The 15,373-nt window shown below is 41.2% G+C and overlaps 1 protein-coding gene across 1 annotated transcript in view; it reads right to left on the bottom strand.

The window, feature by feature from the left end:
- The window catches only part of LOC149284840 (uncharacterized), a 102,351-nt gene that overhangs the window by 40,785 nt on the left and 46,193 nt on the right, over positions 1–15,373 (bottom strand). The window contains exons 16-27 of the mRNA XM_089496015.1: positions 13,710–13,763; positions 12,986–13,039; positions 12,494–12,547; positions 10,021–10,074; positions 9,645–9,698; positions 8,822–8,866; positions 8,231–8,284; positions 7,282–7,326; positions 6,050–6,103; positions 5,521–5,564; positions 3,824–3,877; positions 3,246–3,299 (exon numbers count right to left, since the gene is read on the bottom strand). Of these exons, the coding sequence (XP_089352141.1) occupies positions 3,246–3,299; positions 3,824–3,877; positions 5,521–5,564; positions 6,050–6,103; positions 7,282–7,326; positions 8,231–8,284; positions 8,822–8,866; positions 9,645–9,698; positions 10,021–10,074; positions 12,494–12,547; positions 12,986–13,039; positions 13,710–13,763 (620 nt within the window). The remainder of the gene's footprint in view (positions 1–3,245; positions 3,300–3,823; positions 3,878–5,520; positions 5,565–6,049; positions 6,104–7,281; positions 7,327–8,230; positions 8,285–8,821; positions 8,867–9,644; positions 9,699–10,020; positions 10,075–12,493; positions 12,548–12,985; positions 13,040–13,709; positions 13,764–15,373) is intronic.

Here is a 15,373-nt window from a genome sequence, read left to right as displayed (position 1 = left end):
CTGATTCTCAACAAGAGCAACTATTTTTTCCCCCCACTAAAATACAGTCAGTACTATCCGCTGGTTCCGTGCCAAAGAAAGACTTAGCAATAATAACAGAAGCTGGGCCTCTATTTTTAGAAGACGACTTAAAACGAGTCATGGAAAAGAAACTACCATTTTATTTTTAACCGACGCGCTGTGTACTACGCATACGATCCTACATGGATTGGGGGGATTTTTGGGGTAAGACCCCTAGCATTGACCTCTACCGCCATCGTCCTCGCTACCGAGTACATGATGTCATACCCTTGTGCTGTGTCTCAGAAGAAGACATCTGCTTGTTGGGTACAAACCCTCACAGTGTAATAGCTGCCTATCGGGGCAGTCTGATTGCCCAATATGGTGATCTGCCCCTGGCTTCGTGGCAGAGGGGCTGTTGCTCTGCCAGCCATCCACACCCCAGGCTTTCCTATGCCGGTAGTTACCCCTGATCCTCTACGGTCACTAAAGAGACACGCATAGATAAAGACATCTGCTCAGCCATAAAAACATCATCCACCAGAGATTTGTATCTTCCATTAACCAGGTTTTAACATATCTGGATCTCTCTCTCTATTCCATTAATGGGGTTATAAAACGTCTGATCCCTTTTTATCCTCCTTAAATGCTCAAATAAAAAGAATAAACGTCTCCTTCGCAAGTTAAACAAGGTCTCGATATCTTTCTCCGCGTTTAACCGCTTACGAGACGTGAAACATTTCCATTTTTGTATTCCATGCCCAGGCAGAAAAAACATTCTACAGCGATCCAGCGCATGATATTACGTCAACATCTGCTAGATTTTAAGAGACATGGACCTTCGCTGTGGTCCAGCAATACAGATCCAGAACCGCCAGTCTATCCAAAGATCTACAGAACCTTCCCTTCCACTGTCATGTATATAACATATCTGAGTATCTCCTGTAAACCACATAGGAGCCATCATTCAGATTGTCCTGACTCTGGGAGCCTTTCCCATCCACCAGAGCAGCTTTAGGAGGCTCACAATCTAATCGCATTCAGATAAAGAGCTGCGGAACCGTCCTTCAGCTATCAGATCAGTTATTGGAGACATAAAACTTTCCTTAGCTTTATCGAGGATGCCAGAGTTCTAGAGCAGACCGTTCCTCATCTCAACGAGCCAACCTTTCTATACATCTCACCCTAGCATCTATTCTGTTGCGAACGTCTTCCTCCTTAGCCAGGTTTAGGACATTCAAACCTCTTTCAATATCCCCGTAAAGAAACTCTAGCCGATTTTATCATTGGATTAGCGCTCTAATGCAGGGTATTATGTCGGAGAAACCTCAGAGATTTTTCAGCCCTTCCGACTCAATGTTGCTTTGTTCCGAGAGAAGCCGTCTTTTCAAGGCATGGTATGCAGACGTACCCTACCGGCGGTGAGCTGGGCTTCATGAAATTGATACACTTGTAAGCATAACGGGGTTGAATGTCATTTTGTCTCATATTAAATTACCTACATGTGCTGTTTGATATTTATCTTTGTGTTCTAGTAGAGCTGCGAGATGTATTAAGACGCCCTTACATGCTCGTATGGCTGCAGTTGGGGGTGACGATCCACTACTCTCAAGGGGTACGGCTACTGGGATGCTGGTTACCCAACACTTTGATGCTAACAAATGAAGATGACCTTTGGCGGCTGAACTGTTGTGTTCAGATGGCAAGAATTATAGCTTCACAATTGGGTTTGAAAACCTATACGTTTGGCCAACAAATCCATGGCATGAGAACTGCTACTACTGAAGAGTTCAGGAGAGATACTGATTACAAACTTGGCCACATAGATAATTTAATTCTGAGAATATATATATATATATAGATGTTCTCCGTATTGGCACATATAAGAAGCAGGACATTAGACTTAAAGTTACTTAAAGTTACACAAAAAAAAACCCAAAACAGGCCATGCCAATCAATATAGCACAGACCAGAGTATACAGTCTAATACAATATTACAAGAAGTTTTTCCATGTTTATGCACTATTTGCCTTATGTGTTTGGAACCCAATATTTCCCAGCCTTTATCAAAAACCTATAAAAAGGAGCAGGGAGCCATTTGTTGGCTCTTTGTGAACAATTTTGGACTGGCCCGGAGAAGCAGGAATGCAGCGAGGTTCCATAACACAACTTTGCGTGACTATGCCAGAAAGACATATGCAAGTAAGGTAAGGAAGTGAGTATGTATGTATGTATGTTAGCGTGAGAGTGTATGTTAAGGGTGTGTGTTAGCACCAATGTATGTGTGTGAGCATGAATATCCACGTGTAAGTGTGTGAGGCACTCTATGTTAGCAAGAGTGTGTAGTAGTGTAAGTATGTGTTAGCATAGGTATGTGTGTTAGAATGAGTGTCCATGTTTGTGTAAATGTGAGTGTGTAAATATGTGTACATGTGCATATATGAGCTACCAGAGTGTCCTTATTTGGAGTAGAAAGATTCCTACATACGAAAAGTTACATTTCCCATCCGTACTTTTACCGGCCGCTGTCATAAACCTGTCAGGGATCACCGTTTTCTAAGCTACTGCCAAGCCAATTTCTGTGGTATGCTTTGATCCCGTCTAGGTACGAATGACGGATGTTATCGGAGTCGGTCCTTTCCAGCTGATGGCTGGTGGGATAGACGCAGTTCCCAGCGAGTTTCACATTTCACAGGTTAATTATGGGGGTAAGATAATGGACCCCCACAGCTTCATACCCCTGGCACATCATCATATGTTGGGTAAGTAATACTAGGAATACAGCCAAAGAACTTTTCATTAACTAGAATTATATTGGCACAATATATATATATTAATACTGTAGTCCATACACGGCACCCCAGTGTTATTTTTCCAGCCTCCAGGAACCCTTGTTCTGGAATTTAAGTCCCTTTAGCTATTATTTTATAGGAACATTTAAAAAAAATTATAAAAAGGACTAAACAGTAAAAAAAAATTAAAAAAAATCACATGACCGGCGAGTAAAAAAATTAATAAAAAAATTAAAAAAGAATATAGCGAAAAAATCTAAATAATTTGGTAGAACATGACATCACTGTACTATGACAGGGTCCCTTTAAGTGTCCGAGATTGACAATATATTTCTTGGCTAAGCAGAGATCACCAGAGGTGCTACGTAGAGAAAGTATTTTCTTAAATTGGTGTAATCAAAGGTACAATGGGGTGCAAGGAAACTGGAGTTTTATCAGAAAAAGTTATCTTACCCTTCGGCCTTTTGGTCCACGAACGCCAGGAACTCCCCGAGATCCAGGCGAACCCTACAAAGGCAATACATAGGTGAACATATCTATACAAGAAACACCAATAACATACTATGGAATGGACAGCTTCATTAAAAGTATCTGAGAACAATCAGAACAAGCAGGGGTCGGCGCCAACATTGCTCATGGTGGACAGTTACTGGGGTCTGTGGTGGGCAATCAAATGATCATCTATGGACCTTCACAATCCTTGCCACGGACACTGGTGACCCTGTACGGATACTTTGCCTATCCCTGAGAACAAGTGGTATAATCTGAATAACTAAATAAACACCATCTTTGCGTCACATCATCATATGCAGTCTCTATAGATTGTAAGCTCATCTGCTTAGGAGATGTAGGGAGATCAGATCTTACTCTGTTAAGGTGACAAACAAGCTTAATTACGCCTTTGTCAAAGTACATCATGAAACCCCCAAATCTGCATTATCCATAGGCACATGAGGCTAAGTTAGTGGGGAAAAGAAACCCAGTCCTCTTCTCTTTTTAAACTAGTCGTTTAATAATAAGCTGAAACTTACCGGTGGTCCAGGAGGGCCTGGTGGACCTGCTGGTCCAGGGTTACCGGCATGACCCTGAAAAAAAAACCCCAGAAATTAACTCATGAACTGATATTTTTATATCTCAACAACCGTTTCTGACACATTGTAACTTAGTTCAGTAATAACTCTTCTACGTTCTCGCTCCATCTTGGAAGGTTCACTGCGGGGGGGGGCACATGGTGAACATGGAGAAGGGATAATGGCTGCGTCCAACATTTTTTTGTGAAAGTGTCCCTTAAACTTTAAAACACACCGGGCACGTCCGAAATCTAGACAGCAGAGACAGGCCTTGCCGCCGAGAGTGTAAAATCTGGTCCGAGGCCATACCTTAATCCTTAACAGAGCACACGACTATTTCAGGAAGGACGTTAATAGTCCTTTCCCATCACTCCCTGAAACAGAGGTCTACTGAATGATTTATGAGGCCTTTATGCGTTCTGATGGAAAGTAAATGAGTTTGCTAAAACGAATATATTCAGTGCGTCTATTTAGCGAGACCGCACCTTATTTTAAGGGGGCTCCTAAATACACCTTGTGGCTCATCCGAGACCTTTTAAACGAGTTGGGGGATTTAAAGAGGTCTTTTCAGTGGCGGCTTTGTGCTCGCAGGAAATACCTGGTGAAAATTCACATAAACAGGTTGGGCGGGGGGGAAAAAACAGGGTAATTATGGTAAACAGAAGTCCCTGTTCACGTCAGTGATCACTGGTATCCAACCGCACTAGAAAAAATACACTCCCCAAAAGAAAACAGGCAAACCTAAACAGACGGGCAAATCCTATCCAAACACGCACACAGAGGAGCCTCTGAAGACTAATTTAATGGAGCGCGTGGCTCTCTGACCAAGAATAGACCGGGGGGGGGGGCAGTGACGGCTTCTATACGACGCTTAAAACGTGGAAATCATTCTGTTTCCGGCAAAATAGCAAATATGATAGTTCTCCCATCCGCGGAAGTTTAACTTTCAGATCAAATTAAGATTAAAAGGCTTGTGAACCAAGTGTAAGTATGACGCCAACTGGGGGTTAGGGAGAAGTTTGTAGTATGATGTAATCAGGTCTGCTGGATAGCATTTCCTGTTGATGTTATAACCCAATCGGTTGCTAGGCACCTTACACATGACTTCCGAAGCAATTGTGAGAATTCCGTTCTGGTGGGAATTGGTTCTTTGCCCCAAAATGTTTGCAGGTACCAAGTATGTATAAATCAAACTTGGTCACACTAGTGCTCCGGAGTGCGTAGTATATACTTCTATTGTTTGTGGATTGAACATCGGCCAAGGGATTTCTGTTAACTACTATATATATATATATATGATGGGGTCCCCTTATGTTGTCCCAGGGCCCCACCAATAGTTAATCTGCCTATGGGTTTATTTTCTGATACATATTTCTCCTATTTCTTCAGCATTTGGTTTCATTTCATTTAATGTTCTATTATATAAGGAAATAAAGGCATTTGCGTTAAACCAATACTGTTGCCGAATCGTCCCATTCTGATGGTTACCAATGACCTCCCGCAGTTTTAGTTGCTCCAAAAAAGGCCGAAATAAAAGTATTATAGAATTGGGACTAGTGAATAAAGTCTCTTCAGAAACAATATTAGGACCGCTGGGCGCATAGTAATGAACAGGTTGACGTGTTCGGGTTCTGTGGGGACCATAGGCCATTCCCGACCTGATGACAGTAAGGATTTTGCGGCAATGGTCATTGCGCCATCGCTGCAAGCGATGAACAATAACCAGCAGAAAAACTGTAAGAGCTAAAAAAAACTTACTCCTTACCATTGTTCCCTTAAGTCCTGGCGGTCCTGGCCCTCCAGTTGCACCACGATCCCCCTTAAGAAATATCACAGTTATTGCAAAAAAAAATAAAAAAAGCAATAATAAAAAAAGTAATATTTTAGCAGTCAATGTTTTATTCTACTAAAGCCAGTCTGACCACTTAGAACTCTGATAAATGTCCAGAAACGCCTTCAACACAGTGAGGGTATTAAACATGCATGGGACAGGCATATGGCTCCTTATTCTAAGACGAGACCAACGACTGACTTAGGTTTGGGTCTTTACAGCAGGAGAAACGGCGACTAGACGGGCCGAATGGGGCCGATCTGCCATCTAGTTCTATGTTTCTACATTACGGAGTTTACACATCGTTTTTTCTCTGCTTGGGTTTTAATACGGTTTGACACTGGCGCCCTACTCACCTTCTCGCCCACGATCCCGGTCTCCCCCACAGGCCCAATAAACCCTGGAAGTCCCTGGAATGGAAAAAAAAGCAAAATATTTTGTTGCCATAACTTTTCCTCTTGGCCAGTGGATTGTCTGTGTGTCGATTCCAGAACCACAGAAATTAACTTGAAGGGAATGCGTCCTAGCCCTTTAACCAAAACGGCCACATTTTTTTTTTTTTGACATTTCCTATTTTGAATAATTTTCTATTTCCATAATCCAGATAATTAACAATAAACATGGACGTATATAGTTCACATTTTATTGCATACAGTAGCCTAGCGCCGATCCGGTAGAATCTGGAAGAACCAAACAGTGTTACAGACGCCGTTGGATTTCCATGAACCGAATTGAGGATTTTATGCGTGTCCAACCACATAAATTAACTTTTTTTCCCCAAAAAATAATAATAAAAAAAGAAGACAAGATTGAATTGTCCTGTTGGTCCAATTACAAGTGTCTCAAAGTCCTAATTATCTACAGAAAGCGAAAGGGCTTTAAAAAGTAGGAGAGGAAACGTTATTTGAGAAGAAAAAAAATCTTTATAAAGTATTTTTTCCATTCCGAATTTGCATTAATATTCTGAAAGTGAAAGAATACGATATTGTTGTTGGCTGGGCGGCTAATGGGTTCTGTCTTGCTGCGGCCTTACAGTGAAGTGTAAATATTGGATAGGACTTAGAACGGTTACTAATGGTTCAGGATTATATAAGTTCAGGAGAAAAGGCTCCGTATTGAAATGTTCTAGCCCGGAGCACGACATTCCTGACACAAGATTAAAGGTACAATTCTGCGGTCAACTCAGTAAATGTTTATGCGTTTCCTGGTTTCCACATAACGGATGTGCCTTAAAGCGAACCTGTCCCTAAATAACAATAAATAAGTAAAATAATAATAGTAATAAATAATAATAAATAAAACTGAATACAGGGATTAAGAAAGAGCGCTGTCCATAGGCCGCGCAAACATTTTTCATAACGTTTAATGGTATTTCTTTAAATATCTATAAAAAAATGAAATATATATATATATATATATATATATATATATATATATATATATATATATTTATATATACACTGTATATATTTTAAATATTATGCTACCGGCCTAGATTACGGTTAGCTAGCGGGTAGCTCTTAGATGGCTCTTATTTTATAGAACATGTTTATAGCGGAGAAACATTAAAAGGAAAATCTGTGAGTACCTGTTCTCCAATCTTCCCAGCCTTTCCGGTGTCGCCTGGTTCACCCTGAAAAACATAACACATGAGTTGAATCCCTCTTGCTCGGGGGGCAGGCTGGCCGGTCAGACAGGGCTGGTCTGCATTGGACTGGCCCTGTCTTAGAGGCATGATGTGACCCCGCGGTAGAAACATGTCTGGTCGCACGCTTCCATAATGAAAAACTCCAGGTAAGGTAAGGGTGTGATTGATAGAAGTATGTATTAGTGTAAGTATGTGTGTGTGAGAGGACATGGTTATATGTGTATATTACAGTAGTAGTTTATTTACACTATATTTATTTTGTATGCCCAATGTTTTTGGCTCTACTTTAAAAATACTTCTCAATGTGGTGGTGTTTAGAGTACACAATTAAAAAAAAACAAAAAACTTCAAGCACAAAGGCCTCCTATTCTGAGCAAACTGGTAGATTCCATGTTACAAATTCAGCCTTGCGACTATGATCGTCGTGCTTCCACTGTGCTCCTCATACCTCTTTCTGTCCTCTGGGTATCAGAGAGTGGGTTGGAAGCAGTTTGGGGGGGATTTAGGTGGAAATAGGGTGCGTACAAAAAATTGGAGCCAGTCTGTGGCATCTTTGTTCATCCATATTGAAGTCAAAGATAGACTTCCAGACTAACAATCCCATCCAGAGAAAATAAATATTTTATTACAACTGATACAAAAAGCTAATTGCAGATTATCACAGATCTCCTTCTACTTTCTTTCCTTAACTCATCTCTCTTTCTTGAATTAGTCTCTTTTCACGGCAAACAATAAATATTTAGAAAGCCTTTCCCTCCTGCCCATTGAAGAAGCAAAGATTAAAAAAGCCTGCCGGAGGTCCTGACAGCATGGGGGCTCCTGCGGGCTCCTATATTGAGTGCCAAAACTTGGGCTTTTTTTAAAATAATGAGATAAACCCCAGCCTTACCTTCACACCTTCAGCTCCGGGAGGGCCGGGGAACCCCTTCCTGCCAGGATACCCCTAAACGATAAAGACATCCATGAGAAGGTCAGTTATACGATTGACCCGTTGACAATGCTTACTATTTCTTCTAGGTAAGGAGTTATTTAAATGCCTGATATTTGGGATTTTTTTTTTAGGGAATTTATACAAGGTTTGTTAGCAGGATCTCAAAACACGTCTGGGGTACTGGGGTAAAGGGCCAGTTCTAAAGCAAGAGAACTCTGCAAAAAGGATACAATACGTGAAGCCCAATATTAGGAATGGCCAGAATAAGGACTTTGTCAGTAAGGAATACATAACGTCTGCCTCCATAACATCCAGTGTCAACGACGTAATCATATGATTTTAACGTGAAATGACAGCAGCCGTTTACGGGCATAATGCGGCTTCTATTCATGAAGCTTTCGCATTGATGGGCAAGGTTAGTTTTGGCTAGTGAAATCTCTTTTAGATGTCGCATCAATGTTTAGCAGGAAGATTCTTCATTTCCTGCCAATGCGAGAAAGAAAGCAAAAATAAAAAAAAGCGTTCAATGAAAATATATTTATTTTATACCTCTGGCCCAGGAGCTCCTGGCGGGCCGAGCGGCCCCTCATCTCCCTGCAAGTAAATAAATAAAATACGATTAACAATCTCGTAGAAAGTATTGATTTACAAGGAATGGCGACCTCAAATTGTGCAAATTACAAAAACAGACACAGGTGGATGTGAAAATGGAACATCGGGATGGGGTGTTCAAAAAATGATTTTTGGGCACCTACGGAACCTTCTAAATTAATGGAAATTAAGGGAATACTTTATTCTAGTGCTGCATTGGTTTACCTAACCAACAGGTAAGGAGGGCATCTGAGAACTTGGGCTGCAGAACCTGTGTTACAAGCGATCAACAGCCCCTATGGAGTGTGCCCCAGACATACAGTGTGCCCAGACAGGCGGTGGGATGTATCTGTCATTCCTGGGTCATGGCCTTCTAACACTGATAATGTATACTAGACTATAAAAAGGGTAAAAAAAATAGTACTTATATATAATTTTAATAATATTGTATAAATGTGAGTAAAACTAAAACATATGAACAGAATACTTTCCTGAGCTAGCCCCTAAAATGTTACGATTCTCGAGGGAAATCAGAGGTAGAACCAAGAATCAAGATTCCAGAAAGCCCCAGAGAAGATGCCAAATCCAGGTCCTTCACATTTCTTCTCAATGAGCATAGAGGGAGTCATGGAGAATACGTCTTAATAATGTTTATTCCGACCCACGCTATTACTCCCTACTTTAATAATTGATTTTATGTTACCATACAATACAAAGCCCTGAGAGGTTGTTATCATGTTGCCCTCCAGAGCAGTAATCATTCTGAAAGCACATTGCTCACCTCTTGCCCGGGCTGTCCTCTGGGCCCTGGAAACCCTCTGGCTCCTGGCATTCCCTGCAAAATCAGCAAAAAAATGTTTAAAAGAATGAGGGTCTCATAAAAGACAAGGTAAATCTCTAAGGCCTCCTTCAGACAGGGAGAGAAGGCTTGGAACGGCAGTGCGACATTGCCACGGGATGGTGTCCAACATCAATTTCGTGGACGAGAGAGTTTTGGAGAAGCCTCAATACAAACAGAAGAGGCGCAGGCTTTGCCAGAACAATCTCCAGGAATCACACTCTGGCCTGGGGTTTAAGGTTTCTTTTAGTTAGTTTTTTTTTTTTTAAAAACTGGCTGCGAGGACAAGGACAAGGTACGGCATCGAAGCACATCTCACCTTTAAGCCTTCCGGGCCATTTTGTCCTGGAAGCCCAATGTCTCCTGGAAAGCCCTAAAAGTAAAAAAAAAAGTAAACACCTGTGATACGGACGCATGGGACAGAGCGAAGCTCTGAGATTAGCTATTCGCCTATCTCTGCCGGCCAACTACAACATTTCAAGGAAACGACTGAAAAGCCAGGATGAACCATAGAAGTCCAAGAAAATCACCAGCCACCAGCCTTCCGATACTGGAATCCCACCACAAGCCCAGATACAATTCCACGTTTGTAACAGTAACACAAGCTAAGTTATTAATGTAAGGCTTCTCGACGTCCCGCAGGTACATCGACTTTCCTGGCACCCCCAAGGGCCGTATGTTTTTCTGCCACCAAACATACGTTAAAGGAATTTAGCAGAAAGGGATGGTGGGATTTTCTTTGTGATGCCATTTTGTTTCTATTCAAGAATAAACCTTGTATGGTTTACTTGCAAAGTTTTACTGCAATCCATACAGAAGCAGTCGACGGGTAACAAGATACGGCGATATGGACAAACAGAGCATTACATGCAGTTACAACATATACACAAGACGGAACATTCCGCCAAGTTTAGGATCTGGCTATTCCAGGCTTCGGTCAACCTACAAAAAAAACCCAACAATTTTCCATAACCTTTCTGCAGCTTAAGCGGCCGCCGATACATCGCGGAGCCCTCTTGGCCTTTACGGACAGTAAGCGATTCAAAGAGCCGTCCACTCATTCTACGGCAGCAATGACTCACACTCACAATGCACAGGCTGTTTGGAACTGATGTCATTCAAACATTAGAAAGACCCACAGTCATGTAGATAAACACGCATTACTCATTTTTCCACAGCGCTGCCTACTCCGAGCACAGAAATCGGTTGTCCACCTGACGAGGATCACAAAGGCAACCCTCATGTGCTTTGGAAGAGACGCGAGGGTCAAGAACCAAGTTTCTGCCCTTATGTTTGTGGCTAATTCACCAAACGCTGGGAATAGCTCATGAATTAGATCACGAAAATGCAAAAAAATGGAACGGGTAATTCCACGGTGACTTTGGTGGAAAATTCCATGATTGCTAAAATGGAGAAATCCATGGTCAATAAAAGACTTTATTGGGGGGGAGGGTAAATGATACGCAGCAATATCATTTTGGGGTCAACCAGAGAATTATTACCATTCATTTCTAAAGAGCTTAGAGAATTCCCATCCTAGAATTGTTGTGTCTGTTACTGAGACATCACTGATAAACCTGCAGAAATAAATGACCCCCTAATGACATATTGGTGTAGCAGCTGCGAAGTTCAGTGATTTCATACAGAGACGCCCCAAAAAAGGTACTCTAACTTTAATTTTCCATACTATTTTACATTTAGAATTAAGTATTCTCAATAATGACATAATTGGTATTGTTTGAAAGAATTTTAGTGTATTTAAAAAGCTATCGAGATCTGAACCTTGGGATTCTGGACCAGTGAGTCTGACTTTACTGACAAATGAACTAATTAATGGATTATAGGGAGACCGTATCCTTAAAAACGAAAGAAAAAAATGCAATCCAATTAACGTAGGATCGGTTAACCTCAAGCAAGTCTACATTGTTTTTGGGGAGAAATACTGTATTGTACATAAAATAAACTACTGATGATGTCACCAGTGTCTCTGTCAATGAATACATTATTACTATTATCTCCTATTTATATAGCGCCAACATTTTATGCAGCGTTTCTTAAAGGTCTGATAAATCTAGAACTGACAGACAAAGACCATCAGACCCATTAGGTACAGACAACTTGGTTCAGAAGCTTACGATCTATCGGGAGCGGGGTGTATAGATCGTACCATAGAAGGGTGTGGGATTTGTATTAGGCAGCAGAAGTACTAGGAGTGATATTACGGAGGCTTGGGGTAATGGGGTAAAAATTCTTGCTAACTTGACACTTCAGGGTATACTAAACAGGCTCTGTCTGCGTACAAGATCCACGTTTTGCCTTTTCTTTATTAAATCACAAAAACAATGTTTTCTGGTGGTGCCGCCGCTAGCGAAAAGCACTAATTACCCATTACTTATAGCTGCTGTATTATAAAAGTAGATGTTCATCCAGTGTGAAGCCTTGGAGTCAAGAAGGAATTTTTTTTGCCTTTTTTACTGTGTTTTGGGGTTTTTTTTTTGCTTTCTTCTGGAACTAATGTGGGTTTGTGGATTGGTTGAGCTTGATGGATTATATGTCTTTTTTCAACCTAATTAACTATGTAACAGGATGATGATTGATAAAAAAAACAAAAACCTGACATAGGGGAAGTCCGTAAAGAGTAATTCTTTTGCACAACATCCTGAAATCAGGTGCAATCACCATAGCAACCAATGGAAAGTTTCTATGAATTGCTCCATTTTTTTAAAGCCAGAATTTCTTTGTACACCGAGCCCCATCCAGTGTAGATAGATGTGATCGGATTCGGAACATACCTCAGGGCCTGGTGGGCCTGGAAAGCCAGAAAAGCCTTTATCCCCCGGTTTACCCTAAAAATGGCAAAGAAAAGTTAAATCAGTTAAAATAACCAGGGTAATGTCCGGTTCGGTCGCAGGTCTGGCCTGGGTTTCAATGACTAAGTCTCGGTAGCCTGCGTTCATCCTAACGAGCCGGTCAGCGTTTGGCCACCTGTTGCCGGTAACGTGCAGCTCTCTATCGGCTGCAAACAGAATTTGGCCTCCTAAGCATCGATGTAATAAAGCTTTCGGCTTCGGCGCGTGGTGTTTATTCTAACAAGACATTTGGAAAAAGTTACATGAAATTCAGTGGTTTAGATTTAACATTTCTCCAGAAATAGAAATCTAGCGGAAGATTGCACAATGTAATAATTTGAGCTGCAATGGAGGGGGGGGGGGGACGAGGAAGAGAACCAAAAAGGTAAAATGAGGACAATTTAAACTTTGATGATTTAATGTAAAAAAAATTACCATGGGTCCCGGTTTCCCCCGTATTCCAGGTGGCCCCGGAAGACCTTGGCTTCCCTAGATAAAGAGGCATAAAGAGACATTACGAACGTAGTTTGTGGTTAGAAAAAAAATTACATTGTATGAGATGCAAGTTCGCCATTTTTGGTAAATCAGTCTGACTTTTGTAGGTCTCTGGTCATTTACTGCATGTGAGCCCCCTCAAAATAATGATGTTATTCAAAGTGTACAATAATTATAGAACTTCCTAATGTCTTCCATCTTCCAGGATATGCAGAGAGGGTAATATTATAGTGACCTTGGAAAGGTCAAAACATAGTTTTGAGTATTTCGACTAGATTGTCAGCTCCCAAGAGCAGGGCCCTCTTCTCCTTTTGTACCAGTTTGTTATTGTTTGTGATTTATAAATAAATGTAATGTAACGTAATGTCGAGGGACACACTGGACTCGTATCCCAACAAGTATATTATCATAGGGATGTCGGATGAACCGCCTCGTGTGACCCTAAGGATCTGGGTCAAGACCTAAAATCTTGGTTACGTTTTCTTCTTCATTTAATTGCATTTCACACCAGCCTGCCCTCCGTTACAGTGTCAGTGCAATAAAATGAAACCCGCCAGGTCTGAGACTTATCGGATTAGGGATCTCACTGTCCTTAGGAAAAGCACTCAAAAGGGAAACCACCACCAGAGGTAGGAAACCCTTAAAGGAACCAGATATCTCTTACCTTGTCTCCTTGAAATCCGACATCTCCTGGTACCCCTGGGAATCCCTGAACGCCCTGAATACACATTACCAGAAAAAAGTTAAAAGGCGCGGCAACATCACAGGCGAACCATAGTATATGGGGTCCTGGTACACAAACATTTTTTTAAAAGCCTTTCCTTGTAAGTGACAGCTCTTTACGGCCAACATCATTGCCAGTAGAATTTATTGGGGGCCTTGGGGGGAAAAACTACATAATCCATCACTAAAAGATAGAAAAAATACATTTCTAATTCCAATATCAGCAAATTCTGACATTCTTACCATTTACTGTATCGTGTTAATTTTTTATTTTTTTACCTGCCATGGAACCATTTATGGCACTAAGTGAACTTAATTCCCTTTTCCTGAAAAAATACACTATTTGTAATATATTACCGGGATATAAAACGAGTAGCCAATCAGCAAAAAAGGGACATGGCGCATTGCTGGGGTAATATGTATAAAAATGCTCTGCTGATATTTATTTTTAACCCCTTAATGACAAAGCCCGTACATGTACGGGCTCAAAATGCATTGTTTTCAATGGGTTTAGGGACCGCCCATTGTCCCTAAGGGGTTAAAAAGGTAAAAGATTAATTGTAGTAACAGTACTAATTAGAAATTTCTAACGTAGTAAATATGCAACCATATCTTCACAACCCGGGCTAAGTCAACCCTTGCGGGGCTTTAAAAGTCTTTTCCATTTCTGGAGATGGGCAAATATTTTTGATAGTCCGACCGACTGTGTTGCAGATGTCTGAACATATCTTTTTAATATAGAATCTAATTCTCGGCGGCACAGTCCTCTTGTTTAATTCTGTCTCACATTTGTATTTAATTGAAAGAGAACAACAACGACACAAATGATTTATGATTAAAAGTGGGGGAAAAAAAGCTACGGATTAAAAGTACTTTTTTTTTTTCCCTTCCTCCCTTTGGCAGCTAAAGTAGAAAACCTTGAATTACAGAGTCGTTCTATATTTCTGCTACTAGTCTGGTTCTATGGCAATGAAGAGAGTTATAGGAGAACGAGGCCAAGACCCCTGATATAGGAAAACACCAGCTAGTGCCAAAAAGCCTAAGAAAAGTAGGGAACCCATAATTATCCCCAAACCAACCATAGTCAGCCTGATATATCGCACGGAAAGAGTTACAGAGCCTGTCCCACTTCTTCTAATAGCCGTGTATACTTATTATAATTAAATCACTTTTGGAAAATAAACCTCTTGGACGTAGACTGACAAAAACACAAAGGCACAAACAAATAGTAGAGGTCCTATATTTGGAATATCTTGTTGCCAACAGAAAGCAACAATGTATCTTGTGATGGATTTCTCATTAATGGCCCCAATACGGATGCCCGCAAGCCCTCTGGGTGCCCGTGTACAGACACAGTGCCTAGCCCTAATGGTAGACCTCCCGCAGGTGTCTATCCTCGCGCCGTGTCTCCCATCTTTTTTGGATGAACGTCTGCAAGCAGGGTGGTCCTTTTGGAAGATGAGAGCCAAGGGAAGCAGAGTTTGAGGGCCATAAGTTGGTGGAGGTAGGCGCTGACACTTATGACTAGACATCAGATATGCCCAGTGCCGGAAACAAAATCGAAGAACAGGAGGCAATGGACGCAATAATGTAGGCTATGAAGCA

Source organism: Sceloporus occidentalis, unplaced genomic scaffold (genome assembly GCF_023333645.1).
Source record: "Sceloporus occidentalis isolate IW3139 unplaced genomic scaffold, rSceOcc1.0.p SCAF_87, whole genome shotgun sequence".
Lineage (NCBI taxonomy): Eukaryota > Metazoa > Chordata > Lepidosauria > Squamata > Phrynosomatidae > Sceloporus > Sceloporus occidentalis.
Note: the sequence above shows the minus strand (reverse complement) of the source record. Positions and strands in the feature narration are given on the sequence as shown.